This window comes from Mustelus asterias, chromosome 8, assembly GCF_964213995.1.
Source record: "Mustelus asterias chromosome 8, sMusAst1.hap1.1, whole genome shotgun sequence".
Classification (NCBI taxonomy): domain Eukaryota; kingdom Metazoa; phylum Chordata; class Chondrichthyes; order Carcharhiniformes; family Triakidae; genus Mustelus; species Mustelus asterias.
In genome coordinates this window covers 85,602,539-85,629,914 of record NC_135808.1, presented here as the reverse complement: position 1 = coordinate 85,629,914, position 27,376 = coordinate 85,602,539, and the positions used below count along the sequence as shown (strand labels likewise).

The following is a 27,376-nucleotide window of genomic DNA, read 5'->3' as shown; positions in this document are numbered from 1 at the left end:
CAAGACCAGGGGTGTACTTCAGAGGCTGTATAAGGCTCTGGTCAGACTGCATTTGGTGTATTCTGAGCAATCTTGGGCCCCGTATCTAAGGAAGGATGTGCTGGCCTTGGAAAGGGTCCCGAGGAGGTTCACAAGAATGATCCCTGGAATGAAGAGCTTGTCGTATGATGAACAGTTGGAGACTCTGGGTCTGTACTCGTTGGAGTTTAGAAGGATGAGGGGGGATCTTATTGAAACTTACAGGATACTGCGAGGCCTGGATAGCGTGGACATGGAAAGATGTTTCTGTTAATCAGAAAAACTAGAACCAGAGGGCACAACCTCAGGCTAAAGGGACAATCCTTTAAAACAGAGATGAGTAGGAATTTCTTCAGCCAGAGAGTGGTGAATCTGTGGAACTCTTTGCCGCAGAAGGCTGTGGAGGCCAGGTCATTGAGTGTCTTTAAGACAGAGATAGATAGGTTCTTGATTAATAAGGGGATCAGGGGTTATGGGGAAAAGGCAGGAGAATGGGGATGCAAAACGTATCAGCCATGATTGAATGGCGGAGCAGATTTGATGGGCCAAATGGCCTAATTCTGCTCCTATGTCTTATGGTCTCATGGTCTCATCAAACCAAACCCATAGACAAAAGACCCTTTTCACAGAGTTAACACAGCATAGACTAAAGCTCACATGATACTGGACTTGAGATCTTTGGATGAAGTTTGCAATTCTCTGGATAGACTCAGCTGTTTGAAGTCAGAACAGCTTCCCAAAACACCAGGGATTCTAGGTAAGCCACCAACAGCTGATTCCCCCTTCAGAAAGTCAAGATTTTGCTTTTAGTTAACCAGCAGAATTTCTAAAACCAGAGAGAGAGAGACTTATTTTCAGCTTGATGCCCCTTCTAGAACTAAAGCGTAAACCTGCAGCTCCAAACTGAAAAAAAACTCCTATCACCTGACCTGCCAACCAGTTTTCCTCCGAATAATGCAGTCATAAACATCCCAGTAAAAATAAACAACCCCTGCTTAAGTAGCAATAAAAAGACTCTCGAAGACAGCGTGCAACAATGAGAAAAACAAACTTAAAAAGTTTGCTTACAATTCAGAGTACACGATTAAAAGTAAAAACACTTCCTAACGTCACAAAGGCAAAGATTCCCAACTTCTCCACTCATGCTTCATAACTGAAGTTCTTCATCCGTGGAGCCAATCTTGTAAATCTGTTCTGCAATCTCTCCAATGCATTCACTGTATCCTAAAATGTGGCACCTGGAACTGTATGCAATATTCCAGCTGAGATCTAGCCAGTATCTCATACAACTTCAACATAATCTGATTGCTTTCGTAATCTGTGCCCCTCTTCATAAAGCCTAGGATACAGTATGCTTTATTAACTGCTCCCTCAACATGTCCTGTCACCTTTAATGACTTATGCACATATACACCGAGGTCCCTCTGCTTCTGCTCCTATTTTTTTATTCATTTACAGGATGTGGGTGGCACTGGCTAGGCCAGCATTTATTGCCCATTCCAAATGCCCTTGAGAAGTGGTGGTGAGCTGCTTTTGTGAACTGCCACAGTCCCTGAGGTGTCAGTACATCCACAGTGCTATCAGGAAGGGAATTCCAGGATCTTGACCCAGCAAAAGTAAAAGAATGGTAATATATTTTGAAAGGCTAAAAGGCATGGAAAGTGAATGGCAGAGAAGCCAAAATGAGAGGGTAAGCTGTGACAGATGAAGATGCTGGGGGAGGTGGGGGGAAATGGAAGGGACAGAGGTAAACAACAACATCTTCCCATCCCTCAACATCTTCATCTGTCACAGCTTACCCTCTCATTTTAGCTTCTCTGCCGTTTGGCCATTCACACCCTTTATTCTCTTTGTGGACAGCCATTAGCAGTCTTTTCCCCTGGTTTCTGTGGCTATGACTCATCTTTCATTCCCTCACCCTGCAGTATAAATATCTCCCACTTTCTATGCCTTTTAGCTTTGACAAAGGGTCATCTGGACTCGAAACATCAGCTCTTTTCTTTCCTTACAGATGCTGCCAGACCTGCTGAGATTTTCCAGCATTTTTGCTTTTGTTCCAGATTGTGTCATGCTTCTTGAGTGTTGTTGAAGATGCACACATCCAGGCAAGCGGAAAGTATTCCATCACACTCCTGACTTGTGCCTTGTAGATGGTGGACAGGCTTTAGGGAGTCAGGTGAGTTACTCACACAGGATTCCTAGTCTTTGACCTGTTCTTGTAGCCACAGTATTTATGAGTAGTCCAGTGAGTACAGTTTCTGATCAATGGCAACTCCCAGGATGTTGGTAGTGGGGTTTTCAGTGATGGTAATGCCTCTGGGGGCAGCATGGCGGCACCGTGGTTAGCATTGCTGCCTCACAGCACCAGGGACCCAGGTTCAATTCCTGGCTTGGGTCACTGTCTCTGCGGAGTCTGCACGTTCTCCCCGTGTCTATGTGGATTTCCTCCGGGTGTTCCAGTTTCCTCCCACAGTCCAAAGTTTTGCAGATTAGGTGCATTGGCCATGCTAAATTCTCCCTCAGTATACCTGAACAGGGCTGGAGTATGGCGACTAGGGGATTTCACAGTAGCTTCATTGAAGTGTTAATGCAAGTCTACTTGTCATGCTAATAAATAAACAATGTCATGAAGTGATGGTTAGATCCTCTTTTGTTGGGGATGGCCATTGTCTGGCACTTGTGTGGCACAAATACTCCTGTACCCACTGTAGAGTGGCACCCTTTATTTTATACTGACTCTCAATGTTCTTTCTACCAAAATGTGTCATCTCATATTTCTCCACATTGAATTTCATTTGTCACCTATCTGCCCATGCCACCAACTTTTCTATTTCCCTTTGAAGTTCTATCCTCATCAAAGTTTCCATTGCTTCCAAGTTTTGTATCGTCCACAAATTTTGAAATAATTCCCTGTACACCAAGGGGTACATCATTAATGTATACCAGGAAAAGCAAGAGTCCCAATACCGACCACTGGGGAATTCTGCTACAAACCTTCCTGCAGCCGAAAACCATCCATTTCCATGTTGCTACTGTCCCTTTTATTCCATGATGTCTAACTTTTCTCAAGTCAGTTGTGCGACACTGCCTTTTGGAAGTCCATGTAAAATCACACCAACAACATTGCCCTTATCAACCCACTCTGTTACCACTTGGAAAAACTCCAGCGAGTTAAACACAATTTTCCTTCAAGAAACCCATGCTGGCTCTCCTTAATTAACCTGAATGTGTCTAAGTGACTATTATTTCTGTCCTGAATTATAGTTCCGAGAAGTTTCCTCACCATAACTGCTCTGTAGTTGCTGGCCTTACCTTTGCACCAGTTTTTGAACACGGGCGTAATGTTTGCAATTCTCCAGTCCTCTAGCACCACAGCTAACTCTAATGAAGACTGAAAAATTATAGCCAATACCTTAGCAATTTCAATTCTGTCTCTGATGATTGAGGATAGACAGAGATAGGACAGAAATTAGGGGAATTATTTTCTGAGGAATGTTCTTCCTCAAAAGACAGTGGAAGCAGAGTCTTTAAACATTTTTAAAGCAGAGCTCGATTCATTTTTGATAAGTAAGGGGAAGAAAGGTCACTGGGGTAGGTGTGGATGTGGAGTTATGGTTGCAATCCGATCAGCCATGATCTTACTGAAAGACGGAGCAGGCTCAAGTAGCCACGTATTGCTCCTAATTCGTAAATTCATATGTATCTCATCCAGTGCCAGTGGATTATCAACAGCCAATCCAATACCTCCTAATCACCAACTTTAAACTCTTCTAGTGATTGAATTTCCTCTTTCACCATAGCCCAGGAAGCATCTTCTTCCTTGGCAAAGAAAAATGCAAGGTGTTGATTCAATAATTTTACAAACTCCCCGACCTCCATGTTCTAATCCCCTTTTTTGGTCCTTAATCAACTCTAATCCTTTGTTTACCACCCTTTTACTATTTATATGTCCATAGAAGATTTGGGATTCCGTTTTATGTTGGCTGACAATCAATTTTCATACTCCCTCTTCAGTTCTCCCTGTTTGCATTTTCAGCTCCCCTCTGAACCTCCTGCATTCAGCTTAGTTCTCGGTTGTATTTTCTACCTGACATCTGTCAAAAGCAGACTTTTCTTCTGTATCTTAATTTTTACCTCCTTTGTCATTCATGGTACTCTGGATTTGTTAGCCCTACCTTTCTCTTTTGAAGGAATATAACTTGATTGTGCCCAAACCAAGTCAACTTTGAAGAGAGCCCATTGTTCAGCTACAGTTTTTCCTGCCAACCTTTGGCTCCAATTTATTTGGCCTAGATCCATTCTTATCCCACTGAAGTTGGCTTTCCCCCAGTTAATTATTTGTACACTGAATTATTGATCGTACTTTTCCATTGTCATCCTAAACCTTATGATATAATGATCATTATCCATTAAATGATAGGCAACTGTCCAGGAGCAAACTATGATCCTCACAGGTAAGTAGACTGGTTCATTAGGATTAGTAGACATTTCTGACAACACACACCCATTGCCCTCTTTCAAATGTCACTGAGTGGAACCAATTTCTATCGTTCAGCATCATGCATGGAAAGAGTGGGACTAATAAAAGAATAATGCTTAGCCTCAAACACAGAGACAAAATTACGCTCCAGGGAGGCATAAAAGACATGGAATATTACTTTAACTAAAACCACACATTCATAAAATAAATGCATTGCAAAGTGCACTCGTGTGAAAAGACTCCAACGTTGGTCATGATTGCTTCTCTGAGTGGAGGCCTGTGACTAGTGGTGTGCCGCAGGGATCGGTGTTGGGTCCATTGTTGTTTGTCATCTATATCAATGATCTGGATGATAATGTGGTAAATTCATAGAAATCATAGAAACCCTACAGTGCAGAAGGAGGCCATTCGGCCCATCGAGTCTGCACCGACCACAATCCCACTCAGGCCCTACCCCCACATATTTACCCGCTAATCCCTCTAACCTATGCATCCCAGGACTCTAAGGGGCAATTTTTAACCTGGCCAATCAACCTAACCCGCACATCTTTGGACTGTGGGAGGAAACCGGAGCACCCGGAGGAAACCCACGCAGACACGAGGAGAATGTGCAAACTCCACACAGACAGTGACCCGAGCCGGGAATCGAACCTGGGACCCTGGAGCTGTGAAGCAGCAATGCTAACCACTGTGCAAATTGGATCAGCAAGTTTGCTGATGATACAAAGATTGGAGGTGTACTGGACAGTGAGGAAGGTTTTCAAAGCTTGCAGAGGGATTTGGACCAACTAGGAAAATGGGCTGAAAAATGGCAAATGGAATTTAACGCAGACAAGTGTGAGATATTGCACTTTGGAAGAACAAACCAAAGAAGAACGTACAGGGTAAATGGTAGGACTCTGAAGAGTGCAGTTGAACAGAGGGATCTGGGAATACAGGTACAGAATTCCCTAAAAGTGACGTCACAGGTGGATAGGGTCGTAAAGAGTGCCTTTGGTACATTGGCCTTTATAAATCGGAGTATCGAGTATAAAAGTTGGAGTGTTATGGTAAGGTTATATAAGGCATTGGTGAGGCCGAGTTTGGAGTATTGTGTACAGTTTTGGTCACCTAGTTACAGGAAGGATGTAAATAAGATTGAAAGAGTGCAGAGAAGGTTCACAAGGATGTTGCCGGGACTTGAGAAGCTGAGTTACAGAGAGAGATTGAATAGGTTGGGACTTTATTCCCTGGAGCGTAGAAGATTGAGGGGAGATTTGATAGAGGTGTATAAGATTTTGATGGGTATAGAAAGAGTGAATGCAAGCAGGCTTTTTCCGCTGAGGCTAGGGGAGAAAAAAACCAGAGGGCATGGGTTAAGGGTGAAAGGAGAAAAGTTTAAAGGGAATATTAGGGGGGGGCTTCTTCACGCAGAGAGTGGTGGGAGTGTGGAATGAGCTGCCGGATAAAGTGGTAAATGCGGGGTCACTTTTAACATTTAAGAAAAACTTGGACAGGTTCATGGATGAGAGGGGTGTGGAGGGATATGGTCCAAGTGCAGGTCAGTGGGACTAGGCATAAAATGGTTCGGCACAGACAAGAAGGGCCAAAAGGCCTGTTTCTGAGCTGTAATTTTCTATGGTTCTAAGTCCACAGATGTGTGGGTTAGGTGGATTAGCCATGCTAAATTGCCTCTTCGTGTCAGGGGGATTAGCTAGGGTAAATGCATGGGGTTATGAGAATAGGGCCTGGGTGGGACTGTAGTCGGTGCAGACTCGATGGGCCGAATGGCCTCCTGCATTGTAGGATTCTATGATTCTCTGACAAATGATGTTGGTCATGACAAATACTTACAAGATCTACAAACTGCAGATTTCAGTGCAACATTATCTGGATAATCACTCGTCTTAATGAAAAATTCTCGTGAGGTCACATAATGTTTGTCTGAGGTGCAAAGGCTATCCAGCCATCATTTTCATATGGGAAATGCCTTTGTTCATGTCAATGACATGGAACTGAAGGCAATTCATCGTGATGACACTTGAGTGAGACTTAATGGAACTGAGGGACACAATTGGGGGAGGCTTAATTTTACACCCTACAATGAACACTGGACCTTGCATCACACTGATTATACATTCAATACCCGAGACCTGGAGAGGGATAAATTCAAATACATTTCCAATAACTTAAATTTTGTACAGTGAACAAACACCTGTGCCACTATTTTGCCCATAGTTGAACAGCTTGCTGAGATTCATGGACCAGTTTTCTCCCTGGACAGAACAGCATTGCTAACGTTGACTTGGTGGGATTTCCCTTTGCCCTATGCCTTTGCTCCTGAACACAAATAATCCCCTGGAGTCAGCTTCATTAAATTAATGTTAACAGCTGTCCTACTTGTTTTGGCGAGCCTGCCTTGGGGGACAAAGGAAATTGCTGAGGCATGTCTCGGGCACTTAGTGAAGTTAACAGCACTGTCTGCATTCAGAACAGCTAAAAAGGAAGAGTCAGTAGTTTTTATCTATATCTTTCTATAAAATTTGCAAGGTTGGAAAATGTAGGCTGGGAGGCATTTTGCTGGATGCCCGTCGTGAGTTTCCCAAGGGCTTTATTTTAGTGCAATCAGCTCCATGCAGAGCTGAATATCATATGGAAATGTCATTGAAATTGACATTTCCATATGAATAGCAGGCCCACGATGATATTCTCCGGGCCCGTTAGCGTCTCCACCCCCGCTGGGAATGGTTCCCATCGGTGGGGTTTACAACTGCTCCTTATTAACGGGGAACAGGCATCCTGATTCCACTGGTGTAAACACAATAAGAAGTCTCACAACACCAAGTTAAAGTCCAACGGGTTTATTTGGTAGCAAAAGCCACCAGCTTTCGGAGCGCTGTTCCTTCGTCAGGTAAGTGGGAGTTCTGTTCACAAACAGGGCATATAAAGACACAAACTCAATTTACAGAATAACGGGTGGAATGCGAGTCTTTACAGGTAATCAAGTCTTAAAGGTACAGACAATGTGAGTGGAGAGAACGTTACTGACTCCCACTGGTGTGGACAGAAGCCATTGAGGCTCCCCCAGGATGTTGGGGACAAAGGAGTGGGGCACAATGCCATCCTGGCCAAGGGACAAACTGGCAGTGCCAAGGGGACAGGGCCTATTGGGGGGCAATCGGTGGGATGAGGGAGACCGGCTGTCACTCTGCAAGTGTGATGAATGGGAAAGGGAGGGAGGAGGGCCATCGGGGTGGAGGGGGGGGGGGGGGTGGGGGGGGTTAGGTCTCACCAATGATGACAGATTGACGCACACGCAGTGGCCTGCTCAGCACTATGCTGCCGGCCTCTCGGGTGAGAATAGGCTCCAGCCGCCACTTTTCTGAGTGAATCACGCTGAGGCGCTTCGTTCTGGTAAGTACGCCCAAAAAATGGTCAAGAACATAAGAACATAAGAAATAGGAGCAGGAGTAGGCCATCTAGCCCCTCGAGCCTGCCCCACCATTCAATAAGATCATGGCTGATCTGAAGTGAATCAGTTCCACTTACCCGCCTGCTCCCCATAACTCTTAATTCCCTTACTGATCAGGAATCCATCTATCCATGACTTAAACATATTCAACGAGGTAGCCTCCAACACTTCAGTGGGCAGAGAATTCCAGAGATTCACCACCCTCTGAGAGAAGAAGTTCCTCCTCAACTCTGTCCTAAACTGACCCCCCTTTATTTTGAGGCTGTGCCCTCTAGTTCTGGTTTCCTTTCTAAGTGGAAAGAATCTCTCCACTTCTACCCTATCCAGCCCCTTCATTATCTTATATGCCTCTATAAGATCCCCCCTCAGCCTTCTAAACTCCAACGAGTACAAACCCAATCTGCTCAATCTCTCCTCATAATCTACACCCCTCATCTCCGGTATCAACCTGGTGAACCTTCTCTGCACTCCCTCCAAGGCCAATATATCCTTTCGCAAGTAAGGAATATTCCCATTTCCAGCCCATCGGGCATTTAGTTTTGTTTTGAGAGAATCCCTGCCATAATATTTTTGAGCATTTAAAATACAAGTACTTTTTCTCGGTCCTGTACACCATAGTAAGACTGAACTTCAGCAATACACAGTATTCTGGCATCATAATAGGGCAGATGACCAGAGATATGCCACATTGCTTGTTCCTGTTATTTACACATCATAATGCAATATCTATCCATTTTTTGGTCAGACATATTGGATGCCAATGTTGTTTCTAACATGAAATCCAGGGTGTGATGAAAGGTGACAAGGAACTGAGTAAATGGTTCCCTGCAGATAATTGCGGTTGGAGAGATCCTCCCCAGCTATGCTGCCCATCCTGCACCTATGGACAGAGATATATATTTCTCTTGCCACCGCAGAACCCACCCTCCCTGGAGCTGAAGCAAGTCATCCATGACCCCAAGGGACTGCCAAAGAGGAAGATATTTCTCTTGTTTAAGTGTAAAAATATAATCTTCAACTCATTCAACCATCATTATTTCACATTGGATATAAACATTCAACAGTCTGTAATCAGGAAAGTTTTTCAACTTTTAATGTAATTTACACTCATGTCATAAAATCACTCAAGAAGCTTGACATCATCCAGGACAAAGCAGCCCCCTTGATTGCTATACCTTCCACAAACATTCAATCCCTCCCCACTGATTAACAGTGGCAGCAGTGTGTACCATCTACAAGATGCACTGCAGAAATTCAGCAAGGCTCCTCAGACAGCACCTTCCAAACTCATGACCATTATCATCTAGAAGGACAAGAGCAGTAAGCTATCTGGGAACACCTGTTGTTTCCTCACAATTTAAACTGCAAAGTATCTCAGTCCTTTGAACTGAAAACCTTCACAGTTAAAACTGAATGAGACAAGTTCAAAATTCAATGATCTTTATAGGAGACACATTTGATATTAATTTGGCTCTGAAAGAATTATCCAGCATCTTGTCCATGATCAATTGTCCAATTGGACACAGAGCAGGTGTGGAAGAGCAAGAACCAAACAATCAAATGCAATGTTGAATAGTTTTGGAAAACTTGTGAAGACAGGTGGAGAAAGTAATGCAGAGAAGTTGTTCAACGGAAGAACCTCAACTAGCAGGATTGAAATTGTTCGAGGTTTTTTCACCAAGGATGGGAAATGCACAAGAGATCAGAATGAAGGCACAGATTGGGACATAGGGCTGATAGAGATTGTGGGGTTAGGGAATAATGAGTTATAAGACATTTGAAAACAAGAACAATGATTTTTAATTCAGCACAGTGACTGACTGGGAGCCACTGAATTGAGGGAGGGGATTTGCACAAAAGTGGCAGTGGAGACTGAGTACAGCAATGCCAAAAACCTGGGCAGGATTTTCCGACCGCACCCACCCCAAAACCAGAAAATCCCACCTGAGGTCAATGGACCTTTGTATGGTCCCCTCTACTACAATTCCCATGGTGGGTGGGACAGGAAAATTCCCCCCCCCCTTAAATCTGGAAATTTGTTAAGTGAGGGAATTCAGTGTATTGAGGGAGACCCTGCTATTTGGGCCCTCACAAAAAGGAGTGGCCAAAGAGCTGGAGGCAGCAAGAGCTAAAGCCAGGATTCATTAATTAGTTGTGCAAGTAAGTCATTGGTGAATTCCTCCTCTCCGAGGCAATAGTTTAAATTAATACTGGTGAGATATAAGTATCATGTTAAATATATAGTGTAACTCGTTAAAATCCACAATATAATATCAGATAATTGTTGATTGATATTCTAGATTTGAAACCATAAAGACAAAATAAAGACGATAGGGCAGCTGACAAGTCTCCTGGAGTAGAGTGGGATATTAGCATGGATAGAGGATTGGTTGGCTAATAGGAAGCAGAGTATGGATAAATAGGTCATTTTGGAAGATTACAACCAACACATCTACTATTTCCACTGCAACCTCCTATAGTACCATGGGATGTAGATTATCAGGTCATGGAGACTTATTGGCTTTCAGTCCCATTAATTTCTCCAACATTTGTTTTAGTAATACTAATTTCCTTCAATTCCTCCTTCTCACTGGATCTTTGGTTCCTTAGCATTTCTGGGAAATTGTTTATGTCTTCCTTCATGAGGACAGTCTAAAGAAGTTGTTTAATTGCTGTTATTCTCATTCACAAGTTCTCCTATTTCAGACTGTAAGACATATGTCTTCATGAATATTTTTCTTTTCTGAGCAAGAGATTTTTTTGCTGGAGTGGAAGGAGAGTAAGTTGATGGTAACATTACTGATCAGACTAGGAATGTTTGATGTACTGCAACCAATCTGGTAAGAAAAAAACCACTGACACTTCAAGACTATTCTTTCCATAGACTAGGTGGTAATCTCCACCCCTGTGGAATATGCATGATTTGTTTAATGCTCCAAGAGATGTCTTGCACAATGTCTCCTTAAATTTCCTTTGTCCAAGGCCTAAAAGTAATACTGAAGTAATGGGTTCAGGCAAAAGAGGCTCTCTTACCCCCTTTAAAGTGGGCTCTTACTTTCTTGGTGCTTTATCAGCTATCCTCACCATCCTCCCTGCAGTGATGGCTCCCATTTCCTTTCCAGGATCTTGTTGTGAATCAGCTGAGAATTGACAAACAACCCTGACTCAGGAGGTCAGGGTCACACTGGGATGGGTACAGGAGGCTGAGGTTTTGCTCCTATTGTGCTCAGGCTCCCCTATGGAAAATCAGCTTTGTATTTGTCATTTAATAAAAAGACATGTTAATCACTGCCACCTATAGTCAATGATTATCATTGTGTTTCTGAGTAGATGTTTAGGCAGTTGAAGCAGAAAAAACTGAAAATGCTGTGAAAGAGGATTAAAACAGCATTTATAAGAGAATGTTCTGATGAATGGTGCCCACCTAATTTATTTCAATTAACTGTGAGCATAGTGAGCCATCATATATTTGTAACATGAAGACTTGTCCTGCCTCCAAATCTATGACCATTTTAGTTTTGTCATGCATATGCCAGTAAACAACCACCAAATGAAATGTGCTATCATAAATTGTGCTACCATGTACAAAAATAAAACTCATCACTGATCATCATTTCTGGGGTAGATCTAATTGCCAAAATAGTCTGGCAGATAAAAGCCAACTACTCTTGGCAGATTGGTACAGAAGGTGAAGTTGCATAGGATCAGAGGTGAGTTGGCAAAACAGATACAAAACTGGCTCAGAGACAATACACATCTCTTTAACCTGTGCTTAACCTCTCTCCACTCACATTGTCTGTACCTTTAAGACTTGATTACCTGTAAAGACTTGCATTCCAACCATTATTTTGTAAATTGAGTTTGTGTCTTTATATGCCCTGTTTGTGAATAGAACTCCCACTCACCTGATGAAGGGGCAGTGCTCCGAAAGCTAGTGGCTTTTGCGACCAAATATACCTGTTGGACTTTAACCTGGTGTTGTGAGACTTCTTACTCGGTCATAGAAGACAAAGGGTAGCAGTGGAAGGGTGCATTTCTGAATGGTGGGCTGTGACTCGTGGCGTTCCTCAAGGATCAGTGCTGGGACCTTGCTGTTTGTAATATATATATAAATGATTTGGAGGAAAATGTAACTGATTTGATCAGTAAGTTTGCAAACGACACAAAGGTTGGTGGAATTGTGGATAGTGCAGATGATATTGATCGGTTGGAGACTTGGACAGAGAGAAGGCAGATGGAGTTTAATCCGGACAAATGTGAGGTATTGCATTTTGGAAGGTCTAATACAGATGGGAAATATACAGTAAATGGCAGAACGCTTAAGAGTATTGATAGGCAGAAGAATCTGGGTGTATAGGGTTGAAAGTGGCAATGCAGGTGGAGAAGGTAGTCAAGGCGGCATACGGCATGCTTGTCTTCATTGGCCGGGGCATTGAGTTTTAAAATTGGCAAGTCATGTTGCAGCTCTTTAGAACCTTAGTTAGAAGGGTGTGGAGACTTTGGAGAGGGTACAGAAAAGGTGTACCAGGATGTTACCTGGAATGGAGAGCATTAGCTATGAGGAGAGGTTGGAGAAACTTGGTTTGTTCTCACTGGAACGAAGAGATTGAGGGGGCAACCTGATAGAAGTCTACAAGACTATGAGGGGAATGAACAGAGTGGATCGTGAGAAGCTTTTTCCCAGGGTGGAAGAGTCAATTACTAGGGGGCATAGGTTTAAGGTGCGTGGGGCAAGGTTTAAAGGAGATGTATGAGGCAGGTTTTCTTTACACAGAGGGTGGTGGGTGCCTGGAACTCGCAGCTGGGGGAGGTAGTGCAAGCAGATACGATAGTGACTTTTAAGGGGCGACTGGACAAATACATGAATAGGATGGGAATAGATGGATATGGTCCCCGGAAGGGTAGGGGGTTTTAGGGCAGCATGATCGATGCAGGCTTGGAGGGCCGAAGAGCCTGTTCCTGTGCCATCATTTTCTTTTTTCTTTGTTCTTTAAAAAAAGCATCCTTTTCTAATTTATCCACATGATTATGGAAGTGAATGCCTGTGCATCTTTGAAACACTATAATTCACTTCTTATGCGACAAAAGCCTACCATGGGGCCAAAGATATGGCTCAGTTTTTTTGCTGGCTTCACATTTTCTGACATTAAAATAAAGACTCAATAAGTCATTCAATTTTTTTTTAAAGATACAGTGAAACAAAAAACAGAAATCTGCAACTTGGTATGGTAGAAAAATCTGAAAATTTGTTCCCACAGGCTCAGTGTAAAACTTGAAAAGGTAATGGAACAAGAAAAGGTAGAACTACAACTGGAAAAAATTATTGATAGAAATTCCAAGCTTGGTTTAGCTATGATTCCCCATTCTTAAATTCTTCTAATATCCTGTCAGTCTCCACTTTCTAGGCTGACATGTGAATTTATTGTCCATCCTTAATTGCTATTGAAAAGAGCTGCATTTTTCAACTCCTGCAATCCAGTAAGTACATCCCAAGTACTGTTAGAGAAGGGGTTACAGGATTTTGACCCAGTGACAATGCGCGAACGGCGATATATTTCCACATCAAGATGGTGAGTGACTTAGAGGGGAACTTTCAGGTGATGGTGTTCCCATGTGTCTGCTTCCCTTGTCCTTCTAGATGGTAGTGGTTGTGGGTTTGGAAGGTGCTGCCTAAGGAGCCTTAAGTGAGTTCCTGCAGTGCATTTTGTAGATGGTACAAACTGCTGCTACTGTGCATCAGTGTTGGGTGGAATGAATGCTTGTGAATAGGGGGCCAATCAAGTGAGCTGCTTTGTCCTGGATGGTTTCAAGCCTCAAGCACTAATCCAGGGAAGTGGGGAGTTCTCTCACACTCCTGACTTGTGCTTTGCGGACAGACTTTGGGAGTCAGGAAGTGAGTTACTCTCCACAGAATTCCTAGCCACTTGACTTGTTCTGGTAGCCAAGCTATTCATATGACCAGCCCGGTTCAGTTCTGGTCAATGCTGATAGTGGGGGATTCAGTGATGGTAATGCCATTGAATGTCAAGGGATGATGATTAGATTCTCGAGATAGAGAGAGAGATGGTGGTCAGTGACGCGCATTGTCAATTGTCAGCCTAAGCCTCGGCATTGTCCAGGTCTTGTTGCATTTGGACATGGGTTGTTTCAGTATTTGAGGAATCTTGAATGTAGCTGAACATTGCACCATCGAACATCCCCATCTCTGACCTTATTATGGAAGGAAGGTCATTGATGAAGCAGCTGAAGATGATTGGGCCTAGGACACTACCCTGAGGAACTCCTGCAATGGTGACCTACAGCTGAGAGAATTGACCTCCAACAACCACAATCATCTTCTATTGTGTCAAGTATGAATCCAACCAGTGGAGAATTTTCCCCGATTCCCATTGACTCCAGTTTTGCTATAGCCCCTTGATGTCACTCTCAGTCAAATGCTGAATTGATGTTAAGGGCAGTCACTTTCACCTCACCTCTGGAGTTCAGTTCTTTTGTCCATGTTTGAACCAAAGCTGTAATGAGGTGAGGGACAAAGGCAGCTCCCAAACCGAGTGTCAGTGAGCAACTGCCAGTTGATAGCACTGTTAATGACCCCTTCCATCTTTTTATGAATGATCAAGAATGGATTGATGGGATAGTAATTGGATTTGTCCTGCATTTTGGGTACTGGACATAACTGAACAATTTTCCACATTGTTGTACTGGAACAGTTTGGCTGGAAGAAAGCAAATTCTATAACACAAATCTTCAGTAATATTGCTGAAATATTGTCAGGGCTCATAGCATTTGCAGTATCTAATGCCTTCAGCAGTTTCTTGATGTCACATTGAGTGAATTGAATTGGCTGAAAACTGACATCTTGAGATGCTGGGGACCCTGGGAGAGGCCAAGATGGATCATCCACTTGGCAATTCTGGCCTACCTTTTGTACAGAGGTGCTGGGCTCCTCCATTATTGAGTATGGGGATATTTGTGGAGCCTCCTCCTCTAGTGAGTTGTTTAATTGACCACCACCATTCATGACTGGATGTGGCAGGGTTACAGAGCTTAAATCCGATCCGTTGGTTGTGGAATCACTTAGCTCTGTCTATCACTTGCAGCTTCTGCTGTTTGGCATGTAAGTAGTTCTGTGTTGTAGCTTCACCAGGTTGATACCTCATTCTTAGGTATGCCTGGTGCTGCTCCTGGCATGCCTTCCTGCCCCAGAAGGGGGGGGAAAAAAAACAATGAAAACAAGGAAATACAAATACTGATCCAGATTGGTCTTGTATATCTTAAAATAGAATGCCAGTAAAAACTGGGGTTTAAGAATACTGATCCGAACTATCTTTCCCTTCTGGGGCAGTCTTCCTTGAATCAGGGTTGATCCACTGGTTTGATGGTAATGGTAGAGCGGGGGATATACTGGGCCATGAGGTTACAGATTGTGGTTGGATACAATTTTGCTGCTGCCGATGGCCCACAGTGCCTCATGGTTGCCCATTCTGGAGTTGCTAGATCTGTTTGAAATCTACCCCATTTACCATGGTAATAGTGCCACATAACATGATGTAGGGTATCCTCAATGTGAAGACTGAAATGATTATGAAGAACTGGAGTGGTGCACTCCATTAGAATCAATATCTTCAGGATAAAGCAGCAAAAGATGTGAAAAAATACTGTACTTGTAACTACATTTTGTCTGTATGTTCATTGTTGGTGTATTAAATCAGTAAAAGCTTCCCTTTAATGCAGAGATTATAAATGATAGTCTTTGTGCAAACTATAAAAATGAATCCATACTCCTTAAAAGTATTGCCTGAGAAGTGAGTTAATAGCTTCACATTCTCCTTGTTAGAATTACAAGTACTATTGTATCTTCCTTTACACTGAAATGACCAATTTATAAAATACACTGCATAACTACATTTTTCTCTCCAAGCTGGTATGGAGAGACTATTTTTAGGGCATTCTCGAAGTTGGAAGTAAAATTCTTTGGGGTGAGGAGGGAGTGTTTTGCTCTGCAGTTGGCAGTAGCTGACAGTGACACTGGGTGCCTAAGATCCTATCCTAAAGCGTGAATTCCAAACTTCAATGAGCACAAAGAAATGATGGGAAGAACATACCGGAATTTTGAAAGTTATTATGTTGTATTGTAATCCCTTCAATGTTGATTAATTTAATGGTGAAGTTTTACTCGAATATCACAGAAAAGCAATAAAATAAAAGCATTGCTCAAATTAGACTGCGTGTGAGGGCCTAATCCTGTTTCCAGTTACAGCAAATCTACAGCAATTGTTATATTTTATTAATGATTGTGTAGTAATGCATAACAGACTGTATTAAATAGAATGTCATAGACCGGGGTGGGGGGGGGGGGGGGATTCTCCCAAGAAAATTCTAAGAGTTGAATTCACGTAAAAACTGGAGTAAATCCCACTGTTTTTTTCAGCGGGAGTTTAAAAATGAATCTCCCACTGCCGAGTGAACTAGCATGATTCATATTTAAATGCTGGGGGGCGGAGTCTATTCCCGCTAGAGAGGCCAGCAGCATGGCCGACCTGTCCAGCAGAAATCAACCCCAGTGTCAGGGGATTAGCAGGGTAAATATGTGGGGTTACGGGAATAGGGCCTGGGTGGGATTGTGATCGGTGCAGACTCGATGGGCCGAATGGCCTCCTTCTGCATTGCAGGGATTCTATCATTCGATGATTCTTGAGCATTTAGATCCAAGAAATAAATCAGATTTTATGGCACCGAGCGGGCCACTGCGCATGCGCTGATCTGTCAACGCCAGGATCAGCAGATGCACAGTGGCCCCTGACTGCTGGCTTCCCGATTGCTGGGCAGGTCGATCGCTGGCCAGACCCGCGATCCCCTATAGCTGCCCCCCACCACACTTTCCACAGCCCGATCATTGTCCCCCCCAAACATTCCTGGGCCAGCCTCGAACCCTCCCCGCACAGCTCCGATCTCCACCCGCCCCCAGCCCCATCCCTCCCCACCCGCAGACCCAACCCCCCTGCCCCCCCGCCTCCCACACCGGCAGCCCTGACACCCCCCTCCCCCACACAGTCATAATTCCCCCACTCCCACCAGGAGGCTGACCCCCACCCACCCTGATGGCCAGCCCTGGTCACTGGCCTCCTTCCCTCTGTCACTCAGCCCGAGTGCAGAGCGACAGCGGGCCCCCCCACCACCACCGATCACTTCCAGAGGCCATGCCTCATCTGGCTTCACCCCCTTGGCACTGCCCCTTGCCCAATGGGCAGTGCCAAGGTTAGTGGGCCCAGAGATTTCAGTCCCAGGCCCGTTAATGCTTTTAAAAATATATTTAAGTTAGAAGCTGCATACATTATGAGCCAGAAATCCGGCACTGGAAGATGTGTTGAGGCCCAGACGCGCAGCGCAAATCGGCCTCTGCTAAAAAAGCACCGCAACGGGATGGGAGAATCTCTCTCAGGATTTTCCTTCCTTTATTACCCAGTTTCCCACATTTTTGTTACCCAGTTCAGGACCCTCGCTCAGCACCTCCCCCCCCCACGATGAACAGAGGAATTCTGGAATGATTTCAAAATGTACGGGTTACATTGATTGGTCATGGTAAATTGCCCTGTGTCAGAGGATTAACAGGGTAAATACGTAGGGTTACGGGGATAGGGCCTGGGTGGCATTGTGGTCGGTACAGACTCAATGGGGCGAATGGCCTCCTTCTGTACTGTTGGAATTCTATGATTTTCGAGCATTTAGATCCAAGAAATAAATCAGATGAGAGTCTCAATGCATTTTACAATGGGTGGTTCAGCCAGTTTCAGAAATATGCAGGCGCATCATTTTAATAAACTTAGCAGGTTGCTTGCAACTAAGTGCAGTCATGTCCAACTATGGAAATGGGAGTAGCACGGACAATTTTCCTCAAAGTACCTCAAGTATTTCTGGGTGTCTACATTTGGCATCTTTTACTTCAACTGTTTAATTGGTCAAGATTTATTTTGAGTGTGATGTTTCCTGTAATTTCATCACTTTGCTGCAGCAATCAGTCACCATCATTAAACCTCACATAAGCAGAGAGTTGTGGGTTCAAAGTGAGAGTCGTGGGTCCAAAGTGACAGAAATGATCTTCAACGTCTCAGGGCAGTTTAATTACAATAACTAACTGTTGTAGCAAATTGACAAATTTACAGGAAACGTCAGATTCAAAAAAGATCTTGACCAATTAAACAATTGAAGTAAAGAATGCCAGATGTAGATAATTATAAATTCTAAATGTATGGTAATGCACATTGGACTATTGATTTGTACTTGCAGCACCCAATACTACCATTAGAGGTAGCAAATACATTCACAAAAATTCTGAAAAAGACAGCAGGTCGCAGACAAAAAGTTGTTCTGTATTTTATGATTTCAGGTGCTGATGACTTGTCAAAGATTCCCAGAATTTTCTGTTTTATTTATTCCCTATTTGGGAACCCTAAATGTGGTTTAGGGTTCCCTAAACCCTCGGTTTAAATGTGGTCAAATATATTTTCCTGTGTACGTACAATTTGTAGTGACAACATAGTTTTAAACAAATTATTTAGCTTTGCATAAAGAACTTATTTCCCTAAATTTCACAAGCAGTGCCTCTATTGGTAAGACAGGGCAACACTGAGCAAACTTCTGTTCCCGGATTCGCCAAGTTCACAAAAAATTAAGCTAAAGTTTTCTACGGTCTGTTCCAAAAGTCAATAGACAATGCTCCACAAAAAAGCCCATCAGTCCATGTCAAAGCTTTGGAGATTCAAGGTTAATATTAGGAATGCTCGCAAAACTAGTTCAAGGATAGAAAATAACATATAGAGGAATTATATACGGTTGGGTGTGTGGGAAAGGGAATGCATTTGGTTTTCCCCATCAATACATATTCAAAGTCTCACTACAAACCTAGAATAATAGACAGTTTTTGTCTATCTAGGCTGTTTTGATTGTTCTGCTTAAGCAATACATCTGTTGCAAAACATTTCCTCACCATTCACAATTCCACCTAGTTTGCACAGTCCGCAAACTTGGAAATATTGAATTTGATTCCTTCATCCAAAACGTTGATATATATTATGAATAACTGGGTCCCAAGAACTAATCCCTATGATAACCCACTTGTCAGCCCCTTCCACTTCAAAAAAGACACACTTATTCCTACTCTCTGTTTCCTGTCTGCTAATCTATGCCAATATAACCCCCAATCCCATGTGCTTTAATTTTGCACACTAGCCACTTATGTGGTATTTTATCAAAAGTTTTCTGAAAATCCAAACACACCAGATCCACTGGTTCTCCCTTGTCTATTCTATTAGTTGCATCCTCAAGCTTCATAGAGTTTTAGGATGTCCTATGATCAAGAAAGACTTTATATAGTCTAAGCTGTGTTTGCTGCCACTGTAGGAGGTGCATTCACTAGACATACAGCCTCAGTGCATTTGATGTCATGACCAGAGACGCTACAGGAAGCTACCTGCGGCCTAAGTGCAGCATCAGTAAAACGTATTTCCCACCACAGCTAAGGATTACAATTTTCACAGAATATTGAAGCCCAAAGCACTAGTTAAAAATCCTGCTCGCCACCTCACTGTTATCCTACTCCCAACTACTCCCTGCCTCCTTCTCACTCACTGCCCTTCACTGTCCGCAGGTGGCGAGCGAAGCATTGAGAGGGGCAGTGAGCTGCTTAACAAGAGGGGTGGAGAGGAAAGCAGCAAAGGAGTTGGAGTGTGAGGTGGTGACAAAGCAGCAAGTGGCGTGAGCAATTGATTGTCGAGCGTCAACTGTCGAGCATTCAATGGGCGCTCCATGAGAACATCAGTGCAGGTGCACAATGATGACATCAGCAGTGTTGTCTTCCTGTTCTAGGGCAGTGGCAGAAGATACAGTGTAAATCCAAGTCTTTCGTTTTTAGTTCTCATTCTATCGTCCTTGCAGTTGTATGATACAATGATACTGGAATTGTGACTAATCATGGCAATTAGCCTCTCATTTAGTATACAACAGAATCTGACATGAGAGTAGGAAACCTTTGGAAAGCTTTGGAAATTATGGGTACAAAATCATGTTCCTTCCAGGCATGCTACACTTTATGTCAAAAATTACCTCAAGAAATGCATCCAGTTTTGTTTGTCAAGACACAGACCAAACATAAAAGCACTTGAGTAAGTGTGGAGAAGAGCCACAAAACTAATTCCAAGTGTCAAAAGTGTGCACCTTCAGGAAAGATTGTGGAAAATTGGGCTCATCAGCATTGAAAGAAGGGATCTGTTACGTTATCTTTGCAGACAAATAATATCGTAAATATTCTGACAAAAGCAAAGCTTGAAAATGTCTTGAAGTTACATTGTGAAAGTAATCAAAGAAGACATGGGTGTGAATTGGTAAACAGTACATTTAGAACCAATGTTAGGAAGCTTTACTTCATACAAAGAATGAACTCCTGAACAGAGAAATGTGTATCAAAATCCCAGTTCTTCTCTTCTACATTCAAAAATCATTGAGTAAGTGATGATAAATCATGTGGTCCATTCATCTTTTCTTGGAGCAGCTGATAGAATGATAAAAAGATATAACACATTCTAACATTGAGGCTTTGCCAAAGCTTGCAAGTCTGTAGAATTCCCATCATGAACTTTGTCCTTGGAGTGTTGGCATTCCAAAGTTCCCAGCCTGCTCTCCTTTCTGCTAAGTTAGCCAAATTTTGCTTACAACCCTCCTTCCCCAACCAAGTCAGTCAAAGATAGCTTCAATGTTGCGCACACATACAAAAACACACGAGTGAAATTCCACAGGCTTAAAAAAATTACTGCCTTACCAATCTTGGTCCACAGGTGTAATAGCTATCCTTGGGGGTGCTCGTAATGGTAAAGTAGTAGGTCTTGGTATGCTATCTCTTTCTGGAGTCTTTGCTCTTTCCCCCTGTCTCCAAGACAATGGCGGCAATTGAAGAGTACCAGAGAAACGTCTCCTCCCTCTTCGTAAATCCACTCCAATTATGGTTCCAGATGAAGTATAAGATTTGCTAAGACCAGAGTCTGGGGAATCTTTACCATTCTAAAGTAAGATAAAAGGTACTTTTTAAGAAAAAAACCCAAGTGCAGTATATACAAAGAAGTTTAATTTTAGAAAATTAATTTTACTTGAATTTCATCCTGAACGGCTATAATGCATTGTTCACCATTTTACTATTAAAATTCTCATAATCTTGCATTAAGGTATTGTTTTATGTGATATGTGACACCAAAAACATCAAATTTAGAAAAATGTACCGGGCCCAATAGCAAGTCATTTCACCCATTAAGCTAAAGAAAACAAACTTGCTCCTTTTTATTTATGTTAAAGCTACATGTTATTTATCTGTTTATTATTTCATGTTGCTTTACTTCAGTTACTTCAATTCATAAAAAGTTTATACTTGTGGCACACACTCAAAATTATTGAACTAACTATGCTTAAATTGCCTCGATCAAAAATATAAATTGTTATGTTAAACTATATTAAGCTCTGCTCAAACAAGCGATGGATAAATAGGCTGCATCAAGTAGCACTAAGACCATTAAGGTTATATCTTGCTTCATGCTGTTCCCTATTGCTTCAACCCTATATAAGCAAACATGTTTTCTAAACAGCCTGATTATCTACAGGTGAGGAAGGAAAAAGGAGAACATTAGAGGACAATGCATATTCTTCATCTCACAAACAAATGCTCTTTTTAATTCATTTATGGGTATGGGCATCACTGGCTAAGCCAGCATTTATTGCTCAAACCTTATTTGCCCTTGAGAAGATGGTGGTGAGTTGCCCTCTTCACACACAAATGTGAGAACTGAGAAGGATGCTTTGAATGAAATACAGGAAATACAAGATAATAGTTTGGCAATTGTGGTAGAAATAATGCTGCTCACTGTTATTACTGGTTAAAACTGACAGCAACTCCTGGTGCCTGGACAGGCACAATTAAATGAGAAAAATCAGAAATTGCGGTCATAGATACGTCACTGCTACATACAGTACATTATTTACCAATGGAATAAATGCAGAATCACTGATTAGATGTGAACGCAAAGTAGTTACCACTATTTGCATTGTAAAGCCTGGTGAAAATTTTGAGTCTTGTTCAACCGGCAATACTTCAATGTACTAAGACATAAAACATGCACACATTGCATACGTTTCAGCTAAACAAAATAAATGATAGTCATTTGCTGGTTCATTCCTGAGGGCAATGCACTGACCAGAGTCAAGCTGCCTGCTTTAAATTTTCAAACAATGCTTGGCAGTCAACTGTCAGTCACCATTAGCTGATGCATTCTCCATGGCAACACTTCTACCAATTAGAGTCCATTTGCCAAACATGCAGCTCTCTTCTCATACAGTATAAAATTGTTGTTTTTCCTGACATTGGTATACTTGATTGTCCTGATAAATGCTAGACAAAAACTTTGACATAATTTCTTTTTTCAGCAATACTCAATTTCTGCACTATCAATTGACTTGTCATAATTAATGACAAATAGCACTTTGGCCCTGAAAAAAGTAGCTTTATCCAATCTGAAGAATCGTTCCATCAGAGGAAAATGCAAATATTGCTAGTTTTAAAAGTTTGTTTCTCATTGTATACTTTTTCCTTAATCCCAATGTCTCTACCCAAGTCTTCAATTCACTTTCTGTACAATGATTTAATGATAATTATATTGCCTATTTTGTTGTCTATGAAATTTTTTCAATCTGATTAGTTGAACAGTCTTTTTGTTACCTGTCATGTTCACAGACCCAATAGATCCCATGCAGAAGCGATGAAATTCTAACTAACATCGGAAAAGCGGAAGTCTGTGCTTTAAGGCCCATAAAAACATTGTAACTTCTCTTTTATTGATTGATGGAATGTGGACATCGCTGGCTACCCACAGTGCTGTTAGAGAGAGAGATCCAAGACTTTAATCCAGTGACATTAAAGGAATGGGGATATAGTTCCAAGTCAGGATAGTGTATGAGTTGGAGGAAAACTTCCAGCTGATTGTGTTCCCATGTGTCTGCTGCCCTTGTTTGTCCTTCTAGGTGGTAGCAATCATGTGTTTGGAAGGTGCTGTCAAAAGAGCCGTTGTGAATTCCTGCAGTGCATCTTGTTGATGGTGCATACTGCTGCTATTGAGTGTCAGTGATGGAAGGAGTGAATGTTTGTGGATGGGGTGCTAATCAAGCGGCCTTTGTTTTGGATGCTGTCAGGATTCTTGAGTGTTGTTGGAGCTGCACTCATCCAGACAAGGGGAGAGTATTTCATCACACTCCTGATTTGCTCACTGTGGACAGGCTTTGGGTGCCAGGAATTGAATTACTCACCACAGGATCCCTCGCCTGACGTGGTCTTTTTGACACAATGGGCGGAATTTTACGAGAAAAATTCTAAGTGTCCAGCTAGCATGAAAATGGGAGAGTTACAGGTCCATTTTTTGGGTGAGATTTTACTCCCAATCTTTTGCGCATAATGCTTGAAAGAATGGGCTGGACCATTTCTGGCTACTACAGGCAATGGGCATGGCTTAATTCACCAACCAGCCTGATGTGTAGACCTCTATGGCTACACATGCGCAACACCAATAGCAGAGGCCTGACAGGGAGAGAGAGAGAGAGAGAGAGCTGTCGGGTCTCTGCTATAGCAGCCGGCCTCAGCACAGCCCACCCGCCGCAATTGTGGAGGCCCACGACTGTTCATGAGCCCCACTGAAAATATAGTCCCTGTCTGCTCCCCCCACCCCATGGCTGAGCTGGATCGCGCCCCTCTTCAACGACCATAGCTGCAGACCAGCAGCGGCAACAGCAGTAGGGGCCCCCTCCCTCCACCCACCGATCGCAGCTACAGAGTGCACAGCAGCCCCCTCCTCCACCCCCCCACCACCAATTGGGTCACCCCAGCCTGGCTCCACCCCTGTAAGCCCCGCCCCTCAGGCCCCACCCGGTGGGCAATGACAAGGTGCTCGGCAGCGCCAAGGTGCCCGGTGGGCATTGCCAAGGTGCCAGGCTTGCAGTGCCAGGCTGGCAATGCTCGCGACCTCCCTGAGGGGGCCTTACTAGCCTCCAGTACTGACGAGGCCAACATGACTGTTCCCCATTCATGGGGAGCGGGTGCTTTCCTTGAAGCCACAGAGGTAAGTGAGTCTGGACGAGTGAGCGCCAGACTCCCTAAACAGATGCAAATGATGATTTAAATACCTTTACTTAATATATTCAGCCTCTTGCCAGAAATGGGCAAGAAGCCAACCGCGTCGGAAATCAGGTGCTTGTAAGATCACGAGAGCTGAGAAATCGGGCGTGATCCTGATTTCCTGGCCTTTGCACGATCTTACAGGCTCGCTCCCCGATGGGCGGGGCGAGCCAGTAAAAGCATGGCCGATATTTATAAGGCTAGTCCAGTTGAGTTTCAGGTCAATGGTAACACACAGGATGTTGGTAGAGTGGGATTCAGTGATGGTAATGTAATTGATTGTCACCGTCTCTGTACCGCTGGCTGCAAATTGCAGATCAATTGTTCATCATAGCTTTTGTTTTGTGAATCAGAAGCAACGTATTAGAACTAATGAGACTAACCTATAAATTACAGAACACCTGACATGATTATGCATTTTTCTCATCTGTGCACAGCTAATGCATTATTAACCTATAAACAATGGGGAAACAGCAGTCTTCCAGGCTAGCCAGTTTTATAAGCTTTCATCTTAGCCACTATAATCAGTTTCAGTAATATTTTCAGAAACTTTGTTCTGATCCCAAAAAACACTCTGATTTTTAGATCATCCTCCCACCATCTTCAAGATGTCTGCCTATCAACTTAGTCTTTTCAAATGCTATCCATGTCTCCTTGTTCTTCTGTTTGATTGAATTCCTCCTGTCACTCAAAAAGGTGATGCCCCTTACCCTTCAGACATCTAAAGGCACCGGACTTGCTGTTAACTTTCAATTTATCCATTACCTTGGAGATTCTTGGCAAACCCATGGTCCATATTGTTATTTTTGGCATAGCCAAGAACTGGTAAACTTGTCACGAGTGTAACCTTCCTTGAAACCACATGTTTGAATATTTTAGTGAATTGGCTTCATTGGCTTGCATTTGACATTTTTAAAAACAACTTTGATAAGGCTTGGACTTTTGAATAAGTTATAACACTAAATGGATTTCCATCCAGCTATCGTCTTCATGATCTTATTTCCCCATAAATCATCGTAACAATGCTATATTTGTTTGCCAGATAATGAATTCATCAACAAATCTGGAATCTCTCAAAGCTTAGTTGTGTGTCTGCCACTTTCACACCATTTAGTTCTTAGAGTGATGAACATTTACAACACAGAAGGTGGCCATTTGAAACATTGCACTGAGGTGACACATCATGTAAATTTAATGAAGCCGAATGGAGCAGTGAGCAAGGAGAGTGGGGAAGGCCTTAAAAATCACACAGGAAGTACCTGATCAGAAATCGCTGGGAAATCTGGGCTGTTTTATGCCAGTGGTTGGGAGGCAACAAGGTGGAAATCTCAAAGAAGCCAACTGACCTAGTTAAAGAGGCACTTATATCTCAATTTCATGAGACTGAATGGAATTTAATGATGCTTTGCCAATTAAATGTGCAGTGCACAGCTGGATATCACGGGTTGGCAAATCCCTGACCATAAAAAGGTGGTGGTATACTGGTGATGCCTCAGTCCCTGAGGGGAAGGGCAGTCATGGCAGCAGGTTGGCACATTGGTTAGCACTGCTGTCTTACAGTGCCAGGGACCCAGGTTTGATTCCAGCCTCAGGTGACTGTGTGGAGTTTGCACGTTTTCCCTGTATCTGTGTGGGTTTCCTCCCACAGTCCAAAGATACAAAGAACAAAGAAAATTACAGCACAGGAACAGGTCCGTCGGCCGTCCAAGCCTGCACTGACCATGCAAAACATTTTCCAAACAATCTTTTAATTCCAGATGTTTATCAAACTCAAATTTCACTATCTGCTGTGGTGGGATTCAAACCTGGGATCGTAGAGAATTTTCCTGGGTTACTACTCCAGTGACAATACCATTGCACCACTGCCTACCCTCTATGTGCAAGTTAAGTGGATTGGCCATGCTAAATTGCCCCCTAGTGTCCAAAGATGTACACAATTAACCATGGTAAATTGTCCCTTCGTGTCCCAAGATGTGTAGGTTAGGGGGATTAACAGAATAAATATGTAGGGTTATGGGTATAGGGATGGGTCTGGATAAGAAGATCTGTTGGAGAGTCAGTGCAGACTCAATGGGCCAAATGGCCTCCTTCTGCACTGTAAGGATTCTACAATTCTACGACAATTCCATCACACTGGAAAGTATTGCCAAAAGGGGAGAGGAAGCCACCGCAGTAACCAACCTGAGGCCGGTGAGCCTGACATCTGTGGTGGGGAAGTTTTTGGAGAAGATACTGAGGGACAGGGTAGGGGCATATGCACATTTGGAAGAAAATGGGCTAGTTAGTGACAGGCAGCATGGTTTTGTAGAGGGAAGGTCATGTTTCAGCAATTTGATTGAGTTTTTGAAGAGATGACAAAGATAATTGATGAGGGAAGGGCTGTGGATGCCGTTTATATGGACCTTGGTAAGCATTTGACAAGGTCCCACATGGTAGACTGGGACAAAAACTAATATCACATGGGATTCAGGGTGGGCTGGCTAGATGGACACAGAACTGGCTGGTCATAGAAGAGAGAAAGTAGCGGTGGAAGTATGTTTTTCAGAATGGAGATCTGTAGCTAGTGGTGTTCCGCAGGGATCAGTGCTCGGACCTCTCTTGTTTGTAGTATGTATAATGATCTGGAGGAAAATTTGGATGATCTGACTGGTAAGTTTGCGGATGACATGAAGATTGGTGGAGTTGCTGATAGTGTCGGGGATTGTCAGAGGATACAGCAGGATATAGATAGATTGGAAACTTGGGCACAGAAATGGCAGATGGAGTTTAATCCAGACAAATGAGAGGTGATGCATTTTGGAGGATCAAATTTAGGTATGAATTATATTGTAAATGGCAGAACCTTTAGGAACATTAACATACAGAGGAATTTAGGCATGCATGTCCATAGTTCTTAAAGGTAGCCACACAGATGGTCAACGTGATTAAGAAGGATTATGGTATGCTCACCTTCATCAGCCGGGGCACTGAGTACAAGAGTTGGCAAATCATGTTGCAGCTGTATAAAACCTTGGTTAGGCCGCATTTGGAGTATTGCGTGCAGTTCTGGTCGCCACGCTACCAGAAGGACGTGGAAGTTTGGGAGAGAATACAAAGAAGGTTCACCAGGATGTTGCCTGGTCTCAAGGACGCTGGTTATGAGGAGAGGTTGAACTAGGATTGTTTTCACTGGAAAGACGGAGGCTGAGGGGAGACCTGATAGGGGTCTACAAAATTGTGAGAGCCA

At 43.1% G+C, this 27,376-nt stretch overlaps 1 protein-coding gene across 2 annotated transcripts in view; it reads right to left on the bottom strand.

Annotated features, from left to right (window-relative positions):
- The window catches only part of pde4ba (phosphodiesterase 4B, cAMP-specific a), a 671,909-nt gene that overhangs the window by 449,467 nt on the left and 195,066 nt on the right, over window positions 1-27,376 (bottom strand). For both annotated transcript variants that reach the window (XM_078218430.1, XM_078218431.1), the window contains one exon: window positions 20,764-21,002. In XM_078218430.1, the coding sequence (XP_078074556.1) occupies window positions 20,764-21,002 (239 nt within the window). The remainder of the gene's footprint in view (window positions 1-20,763; window positions 21,003-27,376) is intronic.